At 42.0% G+C, this 19,078-nt stretch overlaps 1 protein-coding gene across 6 annotated transcripts in view; it reads right to left on the reverse strand.

Annotated features, from left to right (window-relative positions):
• cep112 (centrosomal protein 112) overlaps positions 1–19,078 on the reverse strand; it is a 116,353-nt gene that overhangs the window by 90,372 nt on the left and 6,903 nt on the right. For 3 of the 6 annotated variants that reach the window (XR_004569354.1, XM_034220022.1, XM_034220018.1), the window contains exons 5-12: positions 17,885–17,969; positions 16,075–16,152; positions 12,529–12,576; positions 12,340–12,426; positions 6,341–6,427; positions 2,615–2,714; positions 1,911–2,029; positions 1,235–1,378 (exon numbers count right to left, since the gene is read on the reverse strand). Coding sequence is in view for 5 of the 6 variants with exons in the window: in XM_034220022.1 (XP_034075913.1) it covers positions 1,235–1,378; positions 1,911–2,029; positions 2,615–2,714; positions 6,341–6,427; positions 12,340–12,426; positions 12,529–12,576; positions 16,075–16,152; positions 17,885–17,969 (748 nt within the window). In the remaining variant the exon portion in view is untranslated. The remainder of the gene's footprint in view (positions 1–1,234; positions 1,379–1,910; positions 2,030–2,614; positions 2,715–6,340; positions 6,428–12,339; positions 12,427–12,528; positions 12,577–16,074; positions 16,153–17,884; positions 17,970–19,078) is intronic. The other 3 variants (XM_034220019.1, XM_034220020.1, XM_034220021.1) reach the window with 2 other exon arrangements.

A 19,078-nucleotide genomic window follows, 5' to 3' on the forward strand; every position in this document is an offset into this window, starting at 1 on the left:
GAATCCTAAAGTCAGATGTAATACCTTTTAAGACCTTTTTTAAGACCCTTTCCATACATTTTAAGACCTCTTTGCCACTTGGAGTTTTAACCGGTTACATTGGCGACACACTTTACCTCACATGTACTATATACAGTATGGATTGTCCTTCCTCCTTATCTTCCAACCATTTGGACACACACTTGCATTTCCCCAAAACGATGTTGTTTAACAACCGGCGTAAACGGACCTTCGCGCGCTATCAAGCAGTGAGCGTGCGATGTCCTGTTCAGATGACGTCAAATCCAACGGGATGCCATAAATAAACTACAGAATCACACTACACACCTACGCAATGATTACATTCAGGCAGACTGTAGAATACAACCTCTTTGGACAATTTATATACTTATTGAAAACAAGATACAAAATGTAATACCTTGGAAAATGCCGTTTAATACTTTTTAATAGCCTTCATTTTCGCTAAATTGATTTATCAACTTTGAATACTTTTTAAGACCCCGCGGACACCCTGGTCTGTGTGTGTGTGTGTGAAAGGTATGAGAATGCTAACAATACTATTTATGAAGCGGTGTACTCCACTGGCCTCTGGTGTTGATGATCCCTTATTAATGTAATGCGCACGATCCCAATTAAAACCAAAGTCATTATATAAACCATCAAAGAAACTGTAGCTTTTGGAGATGTGTGTGTAGGTATGGGTGCAAGAGTTAATACACACTTTGATCAAAAACCTTTGTAAAGACGACAGAGGAAAGATATCAGAGTCACTCCCACCCAGAGGTTACAGGAAGTCCCCTTCATTTGAGCCATGGAGTTGCCATGGGTGACCGTGATATATGACAGATATTGTATACACTTTCCTGAGAGCTAAACAAGGCAAGAGCTTCATGCAGAAATACACCCGTCTCATCACCCAGAATCCTGTTTGTTCCAGTGAAAGCTGGCGTAGGATATATATAATCTGCCCACATGTGTCTGAACGCTTGAATCTCCTGCTGCTGTTGAAGATGAATCTCCTAAAGCTGCTCTCATGCTCATGGAATAAACACAAGTATACCAATCCAGATTAAACCGTGTTACATGAGGTCACTTTGGGTAACCATGTTAAGACTTGACACCATTTGGAATCAACTATAACGTTTTTTGTATACATCAAACGGCTGTAAATAAAACAACTTGCTGACAGAACTCGGGTTTGTTGGCACGTCAACACGCCTGTTCTTGTACTCACGGTCGCCTGTGCCCTCGCGTTATACTCGGCCTCCATCTTAGCCAGCCTCAGGTTGGTGTCCTCCAGCAGCTCCTGGATGTTGTCGGTGTGTTTCTTCTGCAATTCAAACTTCTCCTGCTCCATCTGTGTCACAGCAGCATGCAGCTGGAAGGGCCCAGATTAAATGCACATCAGCCACAGATCTTTCTCCCTGGGATTACTTTGCGTTATTTATATTCATCATCTTCTCTTTCATAATTTCCCCTTTAAAAATCGTTTTCTTTGGGCATTGCTTATTCAAGGGGAATATACACCATTTATACGGCCAAGTAGTTTCTTTATTATTACATCTGAGACAAATTGCTGCTCGTCACATGCTCAGTGAACCTGAAGAGGTGAGTGGAAATTTCATTAGGATCTTATTGAGCTCTAACGGCTCCGTTAGCGAAAGCCATCAGGAGTGAAAACACAATTTACCCAGGGCAGAGAGCTTTAATTTTTCAGCACAAAAAAACAAACACTAACTTAAGCACAGCATGAAAGAATAAAGATTTTTTTTCTAACAGTGCAGCAGAGCCTGACTGCTTCCAGCCAAGTCTGCTAGTCTCATGCTATCAAACAGTCTTCCTGTGGCTCAGGGCTGCTTACAAGGGGTTGGGCTGCAGAATAGCCAAACCCTTCAACTTCTCCCTCGTACCTTCTTCTCCCACTCGTTTTTCAGGGAGTCGCTGCTCTGATCCGACATGTTCTTCAGCTCAGCGATCTGCTTCTCCTTGCTCTCACAGATGACCTGGGATTCCCGCAGCACACTTTGAACTTTGGAGAAGCACATACGCAAACACATAGAGAGCAGTCAGGCCCTGCCTCGGAGGGTGTGCACAGTGGGACACACACACACACACACACACACACACACACACACACACACACACACACACACACACACACACACACACACACACACACACACACACACACACACACACACACACACACACACACACACACACACACCACACACACACACACACACACACACACACACACACACACACACACACACACACACACACACACACACACACACACACACACACACACACACAGTCAGTGAATCAAAGTCAATAAAGATATCGCTTATAGCAAACGGCCAGTAGCACTTCTCTTCTCCAAGTCTATATGTTTTTCTTCAAATGCTTTTAGAGATACACGAGGAGGCGAAGAGTAAAAGAGGAATATAGAATCAAGGTGGACATTGTGCAATTAAAGTTAAGGTTGAGCAGCTGGAGAACATCACTCTACACCGGTGCATTGAGCAGTGCATTGTATCTATCTCTGAGTGTTCAGAGACGCCAGTATAAACATCCTTCCAGTTAACCCTACACTCCTGCGTCCCCTCACCTTTCTTCTCCAGCTTACGGATCATCTCCTCGGATTCCCTCTGCTTAGCCCGGTACATGCTCTTCGTCTCCTCAAGCTCACCATTCTTTCGGTCCAGGATCTAAAAAAGTGAAAGGAAGATCATTTGAACAGAAACTGGAGAATATTTTGCTTTTTTTACTGCCGATTGTCTTTTTTCTTTTTACTTGTGCCAGTAGAGATTAAAGCTATACGCTAAAATAAATATCAATTGACAGAAACCACTGCAAAATGATCAGTTTCTCTTGTTTTACTATTTATAGGTATGTGTTTGAGTTAAATAAAAAAATAAAATGTATTCTATAAACTGCTGACAACGTTTCTCTGTGTTGGAATGTAACAGACACTAGAATGTAATGGCTGCCATACATGTAGAGATATATTTAAAAAACATTTTCAGTGGTCTCTTCATTTTTTCCTGAGCTGCATATATTTTTCAGGACATTATAAGAACGTTTGCTCGTGATCCATATTCCATTAAATTAAATAAGATTTCAATCATGAACAAAGACAAACAAAAATGAACACAACCACCAAATATAAATAACAGTATAGTGCCACAGTGACGCGACCTAAAACCTGGAAGTAAGTTAGCATTTTACCACTTCCGGTTCCTTCCACAAAAAAGCAATGCAATTTCTCCATAGGATTTTGGAAAATAGCTCGAATTAAGGTCTGTGGTTGACACACATTTAAGAGACAGATCACGTTTTGTTAGCCGGATAATATCCACATGTCTACCCTACTTTTATAATTTTCGAATCATTATAAAAGTAGGACTGTGGCACTCAAACTGCAATAACTCTTAAGGATACCTTTTAAGCGTGAGATATTTTGACAACTAGTAGCCATCTGTAGCACTGTCTTTACATGAGGGGCTCATCTCTGTTGGTACATATTCATGCTGGTGATTTCCTGGCAATGATGTTACATTTTAACACCGATTATAGGTAGGCGTTACACACCAGAAATGCAGTGCTGTGCCAACAAGGCAAGAAAGAAGAAGTCTGCTAGAAAGAGAACTTACATGTAAAAGATGGAGGATTCAGAATTTTAAAGAAAAATAAATACATTTGCTTATGTTTTGATGAAAGCTAGTTTGTTTGGCTTCAAGCAAATGAATAATGTTATTAAAAATACTGAATTTAAACAGAAACCTTTTTTGTTTACTAGAAATCCCCTCAGAGATACACTGAGTAGCAGATCTATTAAAAATACACTAATATCACAACTACATAATACTAAATGTAAACAATCAATGTTTATAGAGTTATTTGCATCAGTAGTGTTTATGAATACTGCAACAAACAGACCTTATTCTAAATCATGAGGATTTAACAAAAGCAAAATGTATATTGTAAATGTTATTTAAAGGGACATGGGATATTTTGTGTACATAATTAACCGCATGACCTGATACGACCTCATTACCCACATGCCTATGGAGGCATCAGGCTAACGGAGGGAAATGCCATGCGAGTAAACCACCTGTGCTGAGGTGTGCTGGGTAACTGCATCTGCTCGCTGCTGCCATCTGTGAGCTATTAGTCAAATAAGGCCATGGAGAGTTGGAGCTGCAGTGTAAAAGGACAGGCTGGCACTCTCCATCAGGAGGAGGATGGTGTCTGGGCTCAACTTTATAATGTACATATACATATTTAGCATATTATGCAATTAGTCTGAGCGTGTGTCTACTGCCAGGTGTTTACAGGTTTTAAACAAATTCACGAGGGGACAGGAGTCCTTACTTGCATCTGCCGTAAGTAGGAAGTTGGATTCTTGTCTTTTCCTGTCCCTACAAATTCTTCTGACCTCAAAACATTTTCCACTGAGGTCAGGGAAAAATGGTTAGAAATAAAATAATTTTTTTAAACTTTTTTTACTTCAGTGTAAATCTTGTTTTCAGCATAATTACCCCTGTCAATGAGGTTATGTTTTTGGTTCAGTTTGTTTAACTTTTAGTGGGAAAACTACTAATGCACCAAGGACAAACTCATTACATTTTGGAGCGGATCGTAATCACATAGCTGATAGACACAATAATTACCACATTCTCGTAACTGTATTACCCGTCACAGTTAACAAGACAAAATAAAATAGACCAGTCCAACAACAGTCTCATGCTCAGATTTTCTGTCAGTGAGAGTATTTATTTGCTCGTCAAAAACCGTCCCATAGCCCATAAGACTTTATCTCTCCAGCACTTTGTTTGTTATCCAGGTGCACTTAGCTGCTAAGCCAGTCATCCCCTCTGTGTGAATGGGATGGGGGGAGATGAAAGGAGGTTGGGGGGGGGGGTGGAGCAAAGTTCACAGAACATTTAGGGATACCCAATTTTTTCCATTTCACCAGACCAGAGAGATTGTTGTCTTTTGAGGGGGCCAACCGAGCAAGGCAGTGACACAGTGTCAGTCCAGGGAGAGTGCACTATAAGGTGGGAAATGGCAGCTTTTAGGGTGCTCATTTTAGGCTTTTATAAGACCCCCTAATGCGGAGGGGGATGTAGTATGGCAGTCCATGACTTTAACTAATATCACCAGTGAATGGAGTGAACTGGAGCAAACACGCCTATTGTAGAAAACATGAAATAGTATTAGTGTACTCTGTTCATATAGAGAAACAGAAACACTAATGTACTCCCAATGGAAGTTCAAACAAGACATTTTTTTTTCTGGTGTGGTATACTGTCTCAGATTTCTTTACCTGAGGTTATTAAATATGTTTTCAACTAAACACAGTAGTAATCCACAACCACTGACATACAAAACTCTGGCCTGTTCTCTCATTAGCCTCTTCACAATGACCGGTGGCATTTTAGCAGTGTATGCATTATTCATAGAGAGACTAATTAAAACTAAACGAAGCTTGCCCACCTTCCATCAGCCTCATCATCGTGCACCCCCAAATCACTCCCCTTTGAAGCCATTAGAGAGAATACCGGGTGAAATACTGAGGAAATTAAATCGGACATAACAAGCAATCTGTATGTAATTAAAGAGAGGGAGGGAGAGCGAGCTAACTGTCAGCCTGTCTCCTGTCAAGCACAAAGAAGCAATGGGCATCTTAAAGAGGACTGAAAATTGGAGTGTTTTTTCCCTTTTATTAAAAGCTTCTGTGGCAGCAAAGGAAAGTCATAGCGAGGACGTGACAGATCCCAGGTGCTTGATCTGAGGCAGATGATGGGCACCAAGTGTGAAACAAACCAGCTTCACCGCTATTTTCTTCGGCTGACAGAGAGCTTTGAAGAGGTGATTATTCGCGGTATGAGGAGGATGAGAAGAGGAGAGACTCGTTCCTTATTCCTTTCATGAGCCACCAAATGGAAATAAAAGTCAATGATGGGCATCGTAACGCAGGTTAACTAGAATTAATGAACACTCAAGTCAACAGATTTGCCTGTCCAGTGTCCCCAGACGAAATTATAATATCATATTTCTCAATATAATTGGAACTGCGAGAGTTCTGCAAATAAATTAAAACCAATTAAAGTCTGGGCATGAACTTAAGACTGCATTAGATTATAGGATCTTGGTTGTGTTTCATATTAACACAGTTTAGTGAAATGCTAGGACATTGCAACCATACAAAATCCTGAATTAATGACATCAATATGCCTTTTCTCATATGCTACAAACTAGAGCCAAACATTAAATTGTGTTTTTGAAATGCTGTTACGAGTATTTACTCGCTTTCAGTTTCAATTCTTACTTTCTCAACATCTGCATCGTGTCTCTGCTGCATCTTCAGTTTCTCCTCCTGGTGCTTGGACTCCAGAACTTTGATCTTCATCTCAGTCTGGAAACACATTCGAAAACAAAATGTCATGAACTGTATTGCCAAACTGTTTTTATTTCCATATGTAAAATGAAGTTTGTAAGCAAAAAAAAGCTGCATCTGCTTGGAGGGATGCAACATTATTTATTACCCAGCAACACAAGTAGCAAGTTTTGTTTAACGGGAGATAAACATTGCGATCAGTGTCCTAATCTTTTTTAGAGACATGCCTTAAAAAAACATCACAGAGTGACAGGATAGCAGAGATAACATGAATCTGGATGAAAGAAGATACTGTGTGTCCCGTCTTGCACCCAAGCGCAGCTGATGATGAAATACACCACATTAACATTTAAAAACATTTATCCGTGCTTCAAAAAACTCTGTGAAATTGAGATCTACTCAACTGTGTGTGTGTGTGTGTGTCTGTTCACTCTATAGTAAGCACAACAAAGTGAAAGCCTGTGTGTACTACTGCAGTTAATCATGGAGAGAGTGGCTGTTTTCATTTGAACACAGTGTTTTCAGAGGATCAAAAGTTCAGCGTTGTCATGTGCATGTTAGAACAGATCCCCTAAAGCTAGGCGGCTTCACCATCTAAGTCAAATAAACCCTAATGCCCTCTTCTTCTATGGTTTTTATTAAACATAATAAGCTTTTAGTCATTTGTGGAGAAATCATTATCACATCTCTGACTTTGCAATATATTCACAAATATATATTGGTCTTTGAAAGGCGTTCCCTGTGTCAGCAGAGACAATAATACTAAAAGACGCGCTGGATTAGTGGAAGAGATTCTGTGAATATCATTACATTACATTTAGCTGACGCTTTTATCCAAAGCGACTTACAATAAGTGCATTCGACCAAGATACAAACTTGAAGAAAACAGAATCATATAAGTACATCAGGTTTCATAGAGCCAAACATTTCAAGTGCTACTCAACTGGCTTTAGATAAGCCAGTCCTTTATTAGTATATAAGTGCTTTGATAGTAATTATATCGCTCGAAGTGGAGTCGAAAGAGATGATTTTTTTGTAATATCAGTGAGTTAAGAGTCTTTGATGGAGGACAGCAGCCCTGTGAGGCTGTTACACATATTATATTCCACTCAGAACCTTACTCCTAGTGGGGCAGAAAAGCAAACCTTGACCTGAGGGTGTTCCACAACAAAAAAAAGAGTGTTTAATGTATGATACAAGGAGTTTATCCTTTGAGATGTTTGAGTAGCTGTCATTCTCTGGACTGCGAATGGTGCTAGAGTGACTGTAGCATATCAGTCTCTGACAGTGACAAAAATAATATAGTCTTGGCTGAATATCTTTAACATAATCATAACACATCTTTAAAAAAAACGGCATTCATGTGTTGTTTACAATATGCATATGTTTAGTCCTGCTTATTTGACACAGCGTTGTCCTGCTATATTTCAAATTAAATGTATTTTATTGTTATCATGTGTTCCTTTTTATATCACATTTCCTTTCTAAAATATGATGTTTCTCTGCCTAGTTTCTAGTTTGTTTGTTCCTATGACACACAAGATGTCTCGAGTCACAAACACGCAACACATGACAGAAATATGACTGTCCATTGGCTTTGATGTCATGTTTAGTCAGTCTGTGCTGGCGTGTTAATCAACCCTGGAGCGCAGTGGCAATGTTCTCCCTTGAAAGTGTGGTTGTGTGTGTGAACATGTCAATGGTTAACAACATCCTGAGGCTAGCTTTTGTATGTTCTAGTCATCAAAACAATTAAGTAGAAAATCCCCACGACACAGTCTAACCACATTAGACCTTCTGTTGGTAAAAATCAAAGGGAAGCAGCTGTTATGATGTCCCGACTAAAAATATGATTCAACATCACACTGGTTGTTAGATACAAATATGTATGTATGTACGTGTCGAAATGGTAGAATCTATAAAACCCAAATAGATTGGTTTTGTTAACATGTAAGTACTTCACTTTTGATAATCTTCACAAGTGTCAATAAATAAACTAAGACACATAAGGTTGAACTACAGACGTATTCTAGATGTCTCTCCTTGTTATTGCACTTGAGCAACCTTTATACACTGAAGCCTTGACAAAGCTCTGTTAAATGTTCTCTCTTTGTTCTGTGTCTGTTTTCTTGATTTTCCACCATGTCTTGTGCAATTGAGGGGACCACAGGAGACCTGTCAGAGTAGAAAGGAAAATGCAAGAGAAAGAGAGAAGGAGGGAGATGGCAGTGATTGAAAAGCAGAACATTAAGTAGAGACCTGATTCTGCCGGTGCCCCAAAAAAGGAAAAAAAAAACACATGTGGGGGTGTCACTTTCTCATCCTCTCTTCAAATGCACTTTGGAGAAAGTTTGTCAAACTAGATCAGGGGCGTTTGAAACTTGTTTATAAAGTCGTCAGTGAAGGAAGGAGGAGGAGGAATGTCGTACACCTAAGGCGTCTGAGATGCCTTCAATCAGCCCGACTGGATGGTACAGCTTTTTTACCGCTTCTGTTCTTCAGAGTTGTTGCGAGCGCTGTAAGATGCCATGTTTTTTGACAATCCGCTCTTGAAAGGATAGGAGGGTGGGAGGGAAGAACTGGGGGGTAGTGGTGGTGGCGGCGGGGGCATATGAGCGAGGGAATGTGAGGAGAAGACGGAAACAGTTGCTTTCTCTGCTCTCAAAACCATCGCGGGGTTCATGGCCTTCTTCCTCAGAGGGATGTGTTCACAAATCGTCTGCTAACTGTTTGTGCTCCTCAAAGCAAGGTTGCGTTTGTGCATCTCCTTCGTCTTACCTGCGATGTGCAATGTCCTGGTGCGTCTTTCATCCTCAGTAAACACAGATGCTCAAGGATAGTCGGTATGCAGCGTTCGCTATCTCCTGAGGAGCAGCTAGATGTCCTTTCCACACTGACAGGAAGTTTATTCACTGTCCAGATAGTAAGGTTGGCTAGAAACGTTGGCTCCCATCGAATGTGAAAATAATTACCCCCAAAGATTTAGAGAAGGGCTAAGTAAACAGATTATTACCTGAAATTGCTGATATAAATACATCAAGTACGTAAGAATCAAATACAGAGGACAGAAATAGTAACTTTATCTTCTTGGAACCCAGTTGGTCCCTTGTGTTTCTCAGCCTGGAGCACTCTGAGGAACTGGTCCCCTTTAAACTACTAAGGCTCACTAGCTTTGCTCTTTTTTAGCTTTGAAAAGCGTTCAGATAAGAAAGGCTATGGCCCACTAAATCACAGGCTGAGCGCTCAAGCTCCATCCCAGAGGATTCTTAGATTAAAGAGACTGCATCATTATGGCAACGGGGAGCAAAGGGGTCTGATCCCTAGTCTTGGGCTTGTGACCATTAGAGTGCGACTGCTTGACACGAAGACATTCATCTAGTGTACTGCGCCTTCTGCCAACAATCCCTGAGGTCAGGTACCAAGGGGTTGGTTTAGAAAACAGTATGCACAGGCGCATATGCAAACTTTAAAAGAAAGATGGGCCGCCTTGATCAGTCAGTATCTCCTCCAGTAATCACAACTTGGGCCTACGGCAAAGCATGACTCATCAGCCGCTGTTTAATTGAATTTTCCAAATAAAGACTCGTAATACTGAGAACTTCTAGGGTGTGCTTAAGGATTAGCAGGACTCAATGCTCATGCCAGACACTTTCCACAAGTCATTCATAAGCAAAAACACTGCAAGTGACTCAAAGCAATGTCTGCTTGCGGTGAAGTGTCTCAGCTGCCCCTCATTGTACCGTAGGAAAAGAGCAGTCAGCATTCTTATCAATGCGGTCGTTAGCTTAGCAGGAGGATGAGTTTGGTGTGAAAGCCGAGATGTTTGTTGAGCTGCCGCCAGCTTAATGACATGTGGCATGTATAACGTTTTAAACCTGGGTACATTTTCAACTAGGCTTTCGGGATTAAAGGCAAGTGATGTCACTGTGATTTTCTAGTCTGGGCCTAGACAGCCACGCAATGGTAGGGTTGGACATGGTTCTGCAGGAAAGCTTAACGCGGCTGTTGAGGATGATATGGTTAAGGGTGGTATTGGTGACTCAAGACACTTCTATAGAAAAATACTGTGCGTGTATGTGTGTGGTAACAGCTGTATCCTGTGGGGTTCAGAGTTCCTGAAATCCTCCTAACACTCTTGTAATTGCTTATGGTGACACAAGACACATGATCACTCGGGGCATCTAAAATAATAAAAACTAAAAGAAAAGGGGCTTTACTGTCGCATGACATTAACTACAGACGTATTATGATTCCCCTTTTTTAGGGCAGATGGTAAAGGCAAAAGGGAATTCCCAGAAGCTCACAATGAGAATGGAAGTGGAGATGCATTGCTCAATGTAATGTTCTGCATGTGGCTGATGGGAGTGGATGTGCAGGTCATTACCAAATAGACAGCTTGAAATGTTGACCCGATGATGGCTGTAGATGAAACGTTAGCCGTCACGATGGGGATTACAATTCTTCCAAAGGGAAAAATGCATGTTATCAGACATTGTATTACAAAATACCAATGTCAATCTCCATGGTGGAGAAGTCTGGGATCATACAATCTAAATGTTCTGGGAATCATTGGTGACTGTACCAAATGTTGTGCCAATACATCCGTAGATGGTAAACATTGACCAGTAGGAATTTCTAAAAAACATTCCCTGGCATCCCTCTTAAGTTATTCAATGTGTTGTTGGGGACCAAACATCTGTCCAACATTGCCATATATTTGAAACAGGGGCTATTAGCACACAAGCAAGAATCATTGGGAATAAAAACCTTAGCTTGGCAATATTACCTCTCATTTCCCAAAGTATTTATTTGAGGAATTCCTGAACTGTTCCCATATTGAGAGCATTCTGGCCTCAGCGGCACTGACGGACCAGTTTTCTATAGCCTCTCGCTAACAATGTTATTCTCTCATTCAAGAGCACCTACATATAAACTGGATCAACTGGCCTTTTTTTCTTTCAACGATTCATACTTCTGACATACAACTGGGGGACATCGTTTTAATTATCAAATGTGAAAATACCATTAGCACAAAAATGTCCATAGAGTTTAATCAATAAACATCCAACCCTCTTATGAGCTACACTCAGTTTACTGCAGGCTACCTACAGTGATTTACCTTAGAAACCGGTAACTCTGTGTATAATAAAGTAAGCTTGATGTGAAGGATAAATATGGTCTTTCTGAAATGTGATACATTTATATTCCCACCACACACAGCCGTCTGAGTCAGGATCAAACAGCATGGTACGTTGCTTTAATGTTTTTCGTATTGGTGTTGCTACATTAAATATCAACCCACAGGTAGACAGACTGACTGTCGGACGTGTATGTGTGAGTGATGTGTGTCTCTACATGTAAATCACAAACACATCTCTGTTATGACAGAGAGGCCAATAAGCATGTTGTGCATTGCTTCATACCCTTTCCCTTTCTTTCTGTCCTTTCTCCCTCCATTCTCCACCCTCTCCAGGTGAAGCTAACTGACCTGAGCGTTTTTCCCTAAGCAGACATGAAAAGCCACGGCTATTACAGCCAAGTCATGCTTAGTTTTATATTTAACAGTGCGGGTAAAATCCTATGGTGGGGGGGCTGAGTGGTAGTTCAGGAGAGGTGGGGAGGAGCAGAGGGGACTTCAAAGCATGCTTTCAGAATGGGATTTTCAGCTTAAATCCACATAAGGAAAAAGCTGTCATCACTGGGAGCCGGCATTATTTTTGTCTTCTAAGAGGAACCCTTGCCTCTGTCATTTCAACAATACAAACTATACAAAGAAGCATGTACATGGCTGTGGGGGCCATAAAGCAGTCAAGGGAGCCATAACTTCTGTACATGTTCAACACTCTTCTATATAAATGCTCAGCGTACTGAATAGTGAGTAGCAAGGGTTTAGGCTTACTGGAAAGGACAGTCTCTAAAATCTCACGTACTGTAGCGTATACCTCCTTGCTCTGTGCAAACTGTGGGCCCTGATCCTCGGCCAAGGTGCTGTTCCTCCCAAAGCTTGGCTTGGAAATCTACAGAGATAAAGAGCTAGATTAGGTGATGACGAGATCAAAGACAGCACTTTCACCTACTCTACATTAAAAGCAACCAAAAGACACCCTTTTGCAACTCACCGGAGACAAGGGACTGGGGTTCTCTCGCAAATAACGAGGGTTTTCAACCTGAAAGTAAATAGAAAAACGTTCAAATGACTTCCAGAATCTGACCTCAGCCCCTCAGATTGTTATAAACAATACTGGGAATACATCAAAAGCTCAGGGCTGTGGCTGCAGTCTCTTCCGTCAACTCTTCGGAGAACTTCAAGGCATGTTGTGTGTGGCCGGCTCTGTTTCCGCTCTCAGCCCCTCTTTGCTGTCGCAACGTGGACTTTTGTCAACACTCAGCACCACGAATCTGTAAGCTATCCCCGGTCCGTTTACCTTCATATGGAGACAAATGTGTATACATCCATGCCAAACACTGACATGCCATTTCCTTTGATTATAATATGAAACACAAGACACACAGAAAGGAACTGCGCAACCACCTGAACGCAAACTGTGCAGCATTACATCAATAGGGCTCACTAACTGTAACACAAACATCTCTGTGTTGACAACCTGCTATTTTCCTTTCACTATTTGCATTTGTTTATGACCCCATTATTTTCTTGTGAACTCACACCATCATTCAGTGTTTCTCTGTCATGCACTGAGGCTGTCTACAGGGGCTGCTAACTAGCGGCAAGATCACGGCCTTTCAAAGCAGTGGGGCTGACTTTAGAGATGACAGCAGAGACGCCTGGTAAACAGTTCTGTTGCTAAGCTCTTTTCTTCAACGTGGGGATGGAGGAAGAGAACAAGGAGGAAGAGGAGAGTAGTGTGGGATCCATTCAGTTGTGTACAAAAAAAGGATTAAATGTTGTTCAACCCACACAAAGCCAATGGAGAATGAATGGAAGATGAGAGAGCAGAGCCTAAAAGCTTGGGACTAAAATAGTTACAGCTACTGTACGAGGATAAAGTCACAATCTGTTGCTTCAGGGTGAGCCAGTGACAGGTGGAGTAGATGAAAGCAGCTATGCCTCCGACTTAGTCGTGATGCAGGTAAAAGCAGGTCGGACATTTTGTTAGCTGACATACAGTAAGCTCTCAACAAAAGGAGACATCAGGCTTAACTCCAATCAGATTTACTGTAACACATGCACAGAGAGAGACGTGCACAAGAACAGACGAGTCAATATAGTGAGCACAGAGCAGCATCAATGTGCAGGTCATAATGTTTGATGAATTGCTATTTAATTTTGGCACTGGCAAAGAAAGAAATCCATATTTACCAAGTGATGAATCAATCAATATCCGTCTAAACTAGAGCCAGGCTGAAAACTAGAATGGGATTTATTTTTATACCCACAGACAGCCAGTCAGCACATTTGATTGAGCACGGCCCACAGGGCGACATGTAGACTAAATGCTGCGGTGTAATGTTGGCACAGTGCGATACTAAACTTGGATTTGGTGCACACGTATGCCTGCCTGTGTGCACACTCTTATTCTGCGTGCGCCTGTGTGCAGCTGGCACAGCGCTCTGTGTCATTGGAACCTGACGTGGATGGATGGACCACGCAGACCAGGAACATCACAAGGCCTGGCTCCGCAGCCAAATAAAAACACCCAGTGATTGATGGCTTTCTACTTTCTGACTAGCGGTCAACTGCCCATTTAACCCAGACAACGAACTAGCATTGAATTGTGTATGAAAGAATAGGCCAAGCTTTTACACAATTTTATTGGCATGCTTTTGTGTTCTTCACCGCAGATCAGTGTATGCTGCACCTAACTCTACTGTTACGGCCCGTCCACACTACAGCTTCGACAGCTTCAAAAACGGTTTCCAACGCGTCTGCCCATTCACTTTGAATGGGGTGACGTCACTTTTCGCCGAACTGCATTGTGGGAAGCAGAGCGGAGCTTTCCTGGCGTTTCAGGCTGCAAAAGTTGAGCAATGTTCAACTTTTGAAGCTTCTGAAGCTTTCGGTGGAAGCGTCAGCCAATCGAATCATATGCCAGTACAAGCTCTAGCCAATCAAACCGCTGCTTGTGTGTCAGGGGCGGGAGATTCATGTGATTGGTTGTTGGTCGAGCTTCAGACACGCCCAGCTCCAAGCTTTTTTTGAAGCTGTAGTGTGGACGGGCCGTTACTCCCAATGGAGATTAAACTCATGAGCCACTGGAGAAAGAAGCAGATGGAGGTCCAGCTCACTCAGGTTGTGTGTCCCTTAAAGGAACTCCTATCAGAGTCTGATGCAATCTGTTGACTACTGTCCAGTATGGCCACCATGCTGAGATCACACATTATGTCATTCGAGGTGAAATGAACAAACCGATTTGGACTACTTCAGAACATCTAAAGCTAAAGATGTTCCAGATTAAGAGTGACGCTTGGCTGTGCTGACATTTTCCTCGGAACTTGGGGCTTTGAAGCATCCATAAGACTTCTGTAAACTTAAAGGGGGTTTGTGTGTGTGTGTGTGTGTGTGTGTGTGTGTGTGTGTGTGTGTGTGTGTGTGTGTGTGTGTGTGTGTGTGTGTGTGTGTGTGTGTGTGTGTGTGTGTGTGTGTGTGTGTGTGTGTGTGTGTGTGTGTGTGTGTGTGTGTGTGTGTGTGTGTGTGTGTTTGGGGAGGAACATCTGTTGATTTGAAAGATGCAGGCTTGGGGGAGCGTTGCCAACCAATGCCTCTTATCAGCATCTCAACACAGACGAGTGCAGAGCCTCACGTCTGCTGATGGATACCTCAGATTACCCTGGTGTTGAGAAAGAGAGGAACATGGAGAGAGTCTGAGGAAGCGAAGATGTAAAAGGCTGAAGGTGAAATCGCGAGGCAGAGGGAAAGAAAGGATTTTAGAAGAGAGAGAGGCCGTTTTGAAAGCAGGAGAAAACATGGCTGTGTGTGAGTGATGTGGGGGAGAGGACGATGGAGACTCTGGGTCATGCTGGTGAGGAGATAGGGAAAAAATAAGGGAATAAAAGACATGAGGGCAGAGTGCTTATCAAGCACTGGACTGGTGCACTCCAGGCAGATCAGATAAGAGAGGCGCACACATCTTCAAATGCTCAGTTTACTCAACGCTTCTCCTGCTCCTCATCCCACTGTCACGTCCTACAATCACATTAGAAGGAAGTGGCTTCAGGAAGGGATGGGCAATATATCGATATTATGTAAATATCTTTATATGAGACTAACATCCTTTCCTGGTTTCAAAGGATGCATTACAGTAAAGTGAGGTCATTTTCTGAAAATACAACTGTTTTAAATGTTATTTGCTTAGCCCCAGCCGTTATGTCATTTTCAGAAATATCAACGTGTACATGTGTGGAATCACCTATTGGCAACCCTACAATCTCCTCGCAATATCGATACGGGGATGTTTGATCAGGAATATCATGATATTTGATTTTTTTCTGTCCATATCGCCCAGCTCTACAATCACGAGGACATTGTTGAAAGCGTTTAACAGCCTTTGTCGGACAGTGTGTAAGCAATCAATCAGCGTCATTGCCCTATTGATTTAAATGTGTTCATGAGCTCGGGTGATCAGATTCACTGTCACTATGCGTGAGCTACAGCTTAAAGAGAGCTGCATGTACCCAAGCAGCTGAAGGCATGCCCCTGGACTCACCCCCAGGTTCCAGCTGTTGAGACGAGCCTCCAGGTCGCTGTCATCGGGAGATGTGTCTGCGTTCAGCCCCACATCCACCTGAGGAGGGGGGAAAAGTGAGAGTGCGTAAACAGCAGAAAACACAATGGAAATTGAGTGTTTTAAATGAGAGGAGGGAATTAAAACCATTTCTTTAACTGACAGTTTGGCCTGAGGAAGGGAGTAACACAGGGGTTATCATTTTGACATTATTCCTCTCTTGGCAACAATAAAAAGGTTCTTTAAAAGCTTATAGATATACAGTACACCCACACATGTTCTCCTCCCACACTAACAGCTTTTCACTCCCTCGTTATCTCCATCTCTCCATCCTTTGCTCCCTCGCTCTCCTCCCTCTCACATACAGCACTCCAGATGTTTGGCAGCTCCACATCATCATTTCCGTCACGCTGTAAATTCCACGAGAGGGGCATATGCAGCTAAACTGTCTGTCATCCGTACGTTTCCCCAGCCTTTTGTTACGACGGGCCTCCGGATTTGTTCTATACAGTATAATTTGAACGCTTCCAGGGGTTTCTGTTGATTCAAGATCAGTTTACTCAAGTCAAGGTTGGGCAGCGAGGTAGATATGGGGGGAAATATCTTATAAAGTTGAGGCAGCGATAGGGTAAGGAGAGATGTTGTTGGATTTGATTAGGATCTTGTGGAGTGTGGACCTTGGGTGTACCTCAGCGGAACTGCACTGACAGAGAAATGGCTGAATGAAAAGGATTAAATGCCCCTTCGGATTAAAAAGGCATTAAGGTCCCAGAGCCTCACCCTCAAACAAACACAGTAAATGTTTCATATCGATATCTAGGAATGCTGAGTATGTGGGTCACCGGCTGTTCAAAGTAGCGTGTCACAGTCTCTGTATCGCACCAGGAATTCAACACTATACTGTATAAATGGGCTCCAATGGTTTTTGCCAGATGTACTCACTGTTGTGACATTGAACTGTTTGATGGCTTTTACTTTGGTTTGATGACACATTAAAGGCCATGAAAAAATATTTCTCAATCAGTTTCTTACAATTTGCAGTTTTCATCTACTTACATTTTTAACCTAAATACACTTATTTTGCCAGATCCTCGCTTAAACTAATGCAGTCTAACAGAACAGCACCATCTGCAATCCCACCTTCATGAAGAGTCAGTTTGAATTGAGTAAAAAAACAAGAACCACTTGTTGAGTTAATGTAGGCCTTGTAACTGATCCAGTATGATCCTGAAGTGAATATATCTGCACTTTCCTTGTTGTTCTGAGTTTGATTCTTTATGGTTTTCGCACTTATTGTAAGTCGCTTTGGATAAAAGCATCAGCTAAATGATATGTAAATGTAAAATAAATCCCCAAATATTTGAAGGATGTAGTTGAATTAGTAGAAGGCTGTTGAATCGTGTTCTGTTACAATGAGAGTTATCCACATGTTTGTCCAACCTACTTATACGAACATTGTAATACAAACTAAGGGAAACAACTCTCAGTGTAACTCAGAGATACGTTTCAGTAGGGTGCATCAAAAATCTGTTTGACTGCCAAATGTATTGTGATCACAACCATTAGCTCCATTTCTGTTGCTTGAACCAGCAACTTATAACTTCAGGGAATTTCCTCCAGCTTCATGGGGATATGAGTTTAGGAATTTCCAAATTGGTCCACATTAAAGAAGAAAGCAAATCATCGCAGCTACTATTTGTATTGGCACCAGCGGGTTTGCAGTAATATTTCAATGTGTCATCTAATGGCAGGGAAGTCCAGAGGTGTGTCTGAACCACGGTGATGTGCTCACCCTGCGGGCATCGTGTCTGGGAGACTGTTTGAGTGGACTGGAAGACACAGGTCGTGGTGGGTTCTGTTCCTCGTACAGCCTTCTCCTGGAAGAGAGAGAGAAATAGGAAGAACAACTGTAAGATGCTAACCTACAGCATAGTATGTGTGTGTCTGTGGAGTCTGTTTTGGTCCCTATGTTTGCATTTGAATGTGCTTGCGTCGGCAGCCTGCCTCGCTATTTACACAGATCAACATCTGGCAGTGGTTGCATGGTTTGTGGTCTGCATTTCATCCCATCCGAACAATAAACGTCTCTGCTATACATCACTTTGTTTCCACGGACAGCCCGCAGGACACCAGTGTTTGGCTGGTCCAATCCTTTTATAAATCGTACACCTCAATCATTGTCTCTCATCATGTCCATCACGGTGTTAAGAAGATTAACAAGGAAACAGCTTTTATTCATTGGCACACAAACACACCCCCTTCTCTCTGTGGCTCTCCCACACACACACACACATAACTGAGCTTACTAGTATCTCATTAAGCACAGGCGCTAATGGCCTGTTAATGCTAATTGAATGAAGATGTGAAAGCAGACGGGAAGATGTAGGACAATAATGAATGGGAAAAAAATGGCTGTCATCTAATAGACATCAAATTGCGTTCTAGAGGGCACTGTTTCACACTCAATGTGCAGCCTATGGGCGATCTTTTTCTCCCATGTAATCTATTTAAGTATTCCTGGCATTGAGCATTTTGAAGCTCATTTGTCACAGAGGGTGTTATCTCGTGGAGGAGAGCACCATCGCTGTGAGCTTTCTGGAAAGACTGCTGAATATAGAACAGGAGGGATATCTGTGCGAGCACCTTTGTAATTTGTACCTCAATTCCTCTAACCCATGGAATATGCATACAACACACAATGTCATATTACTACTAGACAGTCACTGTTTGTTGAGGAAATAAAGTTAATGTTTTCCCAGTTTATATAGGTATACTAACTTGTAGCTATTCCACAGCACAGACTTAAAGGTCACTTATTATTCAAAATCAACTTTTTCATGTCTTTAAATGTTTAATACATAAATGTGTGTCCCCTTTTTGTGGGGATTCGGAAGGTTTCAGGAAAAGGATTATTCCTCTTTTTGTCCTGATCGATATATATAAAAACCTGTCTGAAAATGAGCTGATAAGATTTGGTGACTTTGTG

This window comes from Gymnodraco acuticeps, unplaced genomic scaffold (assembly GCF_902827175.1).
Source record: "Gymnodraco acuticeps unplaced genomic scaffold, fGymAcu1.1, whole genome shotgun sequence".
In the NCBI taxonomy this organism is placed as follows: Eukaryota; Metazoa; Chordata; class Actinopteri; order Perciformes; family Bathydraconidae; genus Gymnodraco; species Gymnodraco acuticeps.